At 32.8% G+C, this 1778-nt stretch overlaps 1 protein-coding gene across 1 annotated transcript; it reads right to left on the reverse strand.

Annotated features, from left to right (window-relative positions):
• Positions 1-62: 62 nt before the first annotated feature.
• LOC109592211 (uncharacterized) lies at positions 63-1772 on the reverse strand (the record flags this gene model as incomplete). Its single annotated transcript, XM_020007727.1, has 7 exons — positions 1291-1772; positions 1165-1233; positions 731-1113; positions 430-684; positions 344-377; positions 251-300; positions 63-197 (listed from the first exon to the last, which is right to left on the reverse strand). Coding segments are annotated over exons 1-7 (1254 nt in total), but the record flags the coding sequence as incomplete, so codon positions are not given.
• Positions 1773-1778: the final 6 nt, after the last annotated feature.

Here is a 1778-nt window from a genome sequence, read left to right on the forward strand (position 1 = left end):
CTATTAGCATTATTATCCCTATTATTATTATTATTATTATTATTATTATTATTTATCACTACCTCAAGAAGAGCAGTCAACATTTTAACTGGTACAGCAGTGAAATATATAAAAGAATTCTTCTCATGAAACATCAGACAAGCATATCCTTCACCAGATCCACTGTCTTCTTGTGTATAATGCTGATCCATATATTCCTATAAGTATAAGGCAATTATTTGTAAAATAAGTACAATTATGAACAACTTACTTCTGCTTCCTCCTCACTCTGTAATGATTCCGTCTCCTTTTCTTCATTCTCTACAATAAACATTACACCATACATACATACAGTATACATTACCTAATGACAACTGATGAGGCTCCAATGAATGTTTCTATTACAAATCTCATAATTAATGTATCAAATACTAATACACCATCACTAACCACACTGAATACAATAGTTCCATCAACAGTAATTTCAACTGCTCCTTTAGACTCAAAAAGATCACCATTCTTTATAATATAATCCTTCATCTCATCCACTAGCCAATGTGGTATCACACAAACAAACGTCAGTAGACTATTGTGGACAGCACTCAAGTGAATATAAATGTCCAGACTGCTAAAAGCATGATTCAGAAAATCCTCAAAATCTTCAAGTGTTGCTTTCTTAAAAGACCATTTTACTTTAAATGTCACCTATTAATTATAGAATATAACTGTCACTATATAACAATAGTCTAACCTCTCTACTACCTGTTGTACCACAATATTTAATGGCACTCTTTGCAAAATCCTTTGCTAAAATCTCCTTGTATAACTTTTTCCGTTTCTCTTCAAACTGATTTAGCTCATCTGTAATATCAGTCATCTTCATATCCTTTGCTAAAGTAGTTAGTACTTGGAATTTTGACAAAGAACAATAATTTCGAAGGACTGCCGTTAGTCCAGTTTCACTGTCTACTTCATCAATTTCTTTTCGATTTGATGGACTAATACTAACCAATGACACTTGGACACCTTTTAATTTCTCCTCCCTTTCTTTAAAGACCTCAAAAACAAAACGTTTAAGTATATTTGCAAATTCAGTTGTCATTTGAAGATAGTCATCTTCTAAAAATCGAGGAACTAAACAAATATTAATGAACACAAAAACTTTGTATATAATGTACCACTCACGTCGAGTGCTGCGATCAGGAGTAGTAACATTTTTAACTTGCTCCTCTTTATGAACATCACTAGGCACACCTAAAAATTAATAGAAAAATAATTAAATGATTTAATTTACCCTTTCTGTTAATTTACCTTTCCTGTCTCTAATTCTGTCTGCTAAGGCTTTGTCTCCAAGTTCCTCTAATATCTCAGCTAATCTTCTCCATGATGGCTTTCCTTTATCATCAACATTATCCTTCCTTCTCAACCAGTAAGCCAAACACTCTTCAAAACGATCCTGTACTTTTGCATTGTTCTCTTGTATTATTTTAAGAGTTTCGTATTTGAGGCCAGCTTTTGATCCAAATTCTCTCCAGTCGGAAATATTAAAATCTTTTAGCTCAGTTTTAATTTTGTCCAAGTCACCAGTGTCTACATGTAATAAAACAAATGTAAAAGTCATTAAAAAATATATCTCCATTAACAGTCAATTTTTAGTCTCATTTAGCCACACTCTCCACTCCTGTTGACGTCAAAATGTCAAAAAGGGGTGGAGAGTCTAACTATGCAAGACTAACTGTAGTGACTGTACAGCCCCACTTTACACAGTTCATAAATTCTAGATTACGGCTATATCAGGG

This window comes from Amphimedon queenslandica, unplaced genomic scaffold (genome assembly GCF_000090795.2).
Source record: "Amphimedon queenslandica unplaced genomic scaffold, v1.1 AMPQUscaffold_5971_Cont22067, whole genome shotgun sequence".
NCBI lineage: Eukaryota > Metazoa > Porifera > Demospongiae > Haplosclerida > Niphatidae > Amphimedon > Amphimedon queenslandica.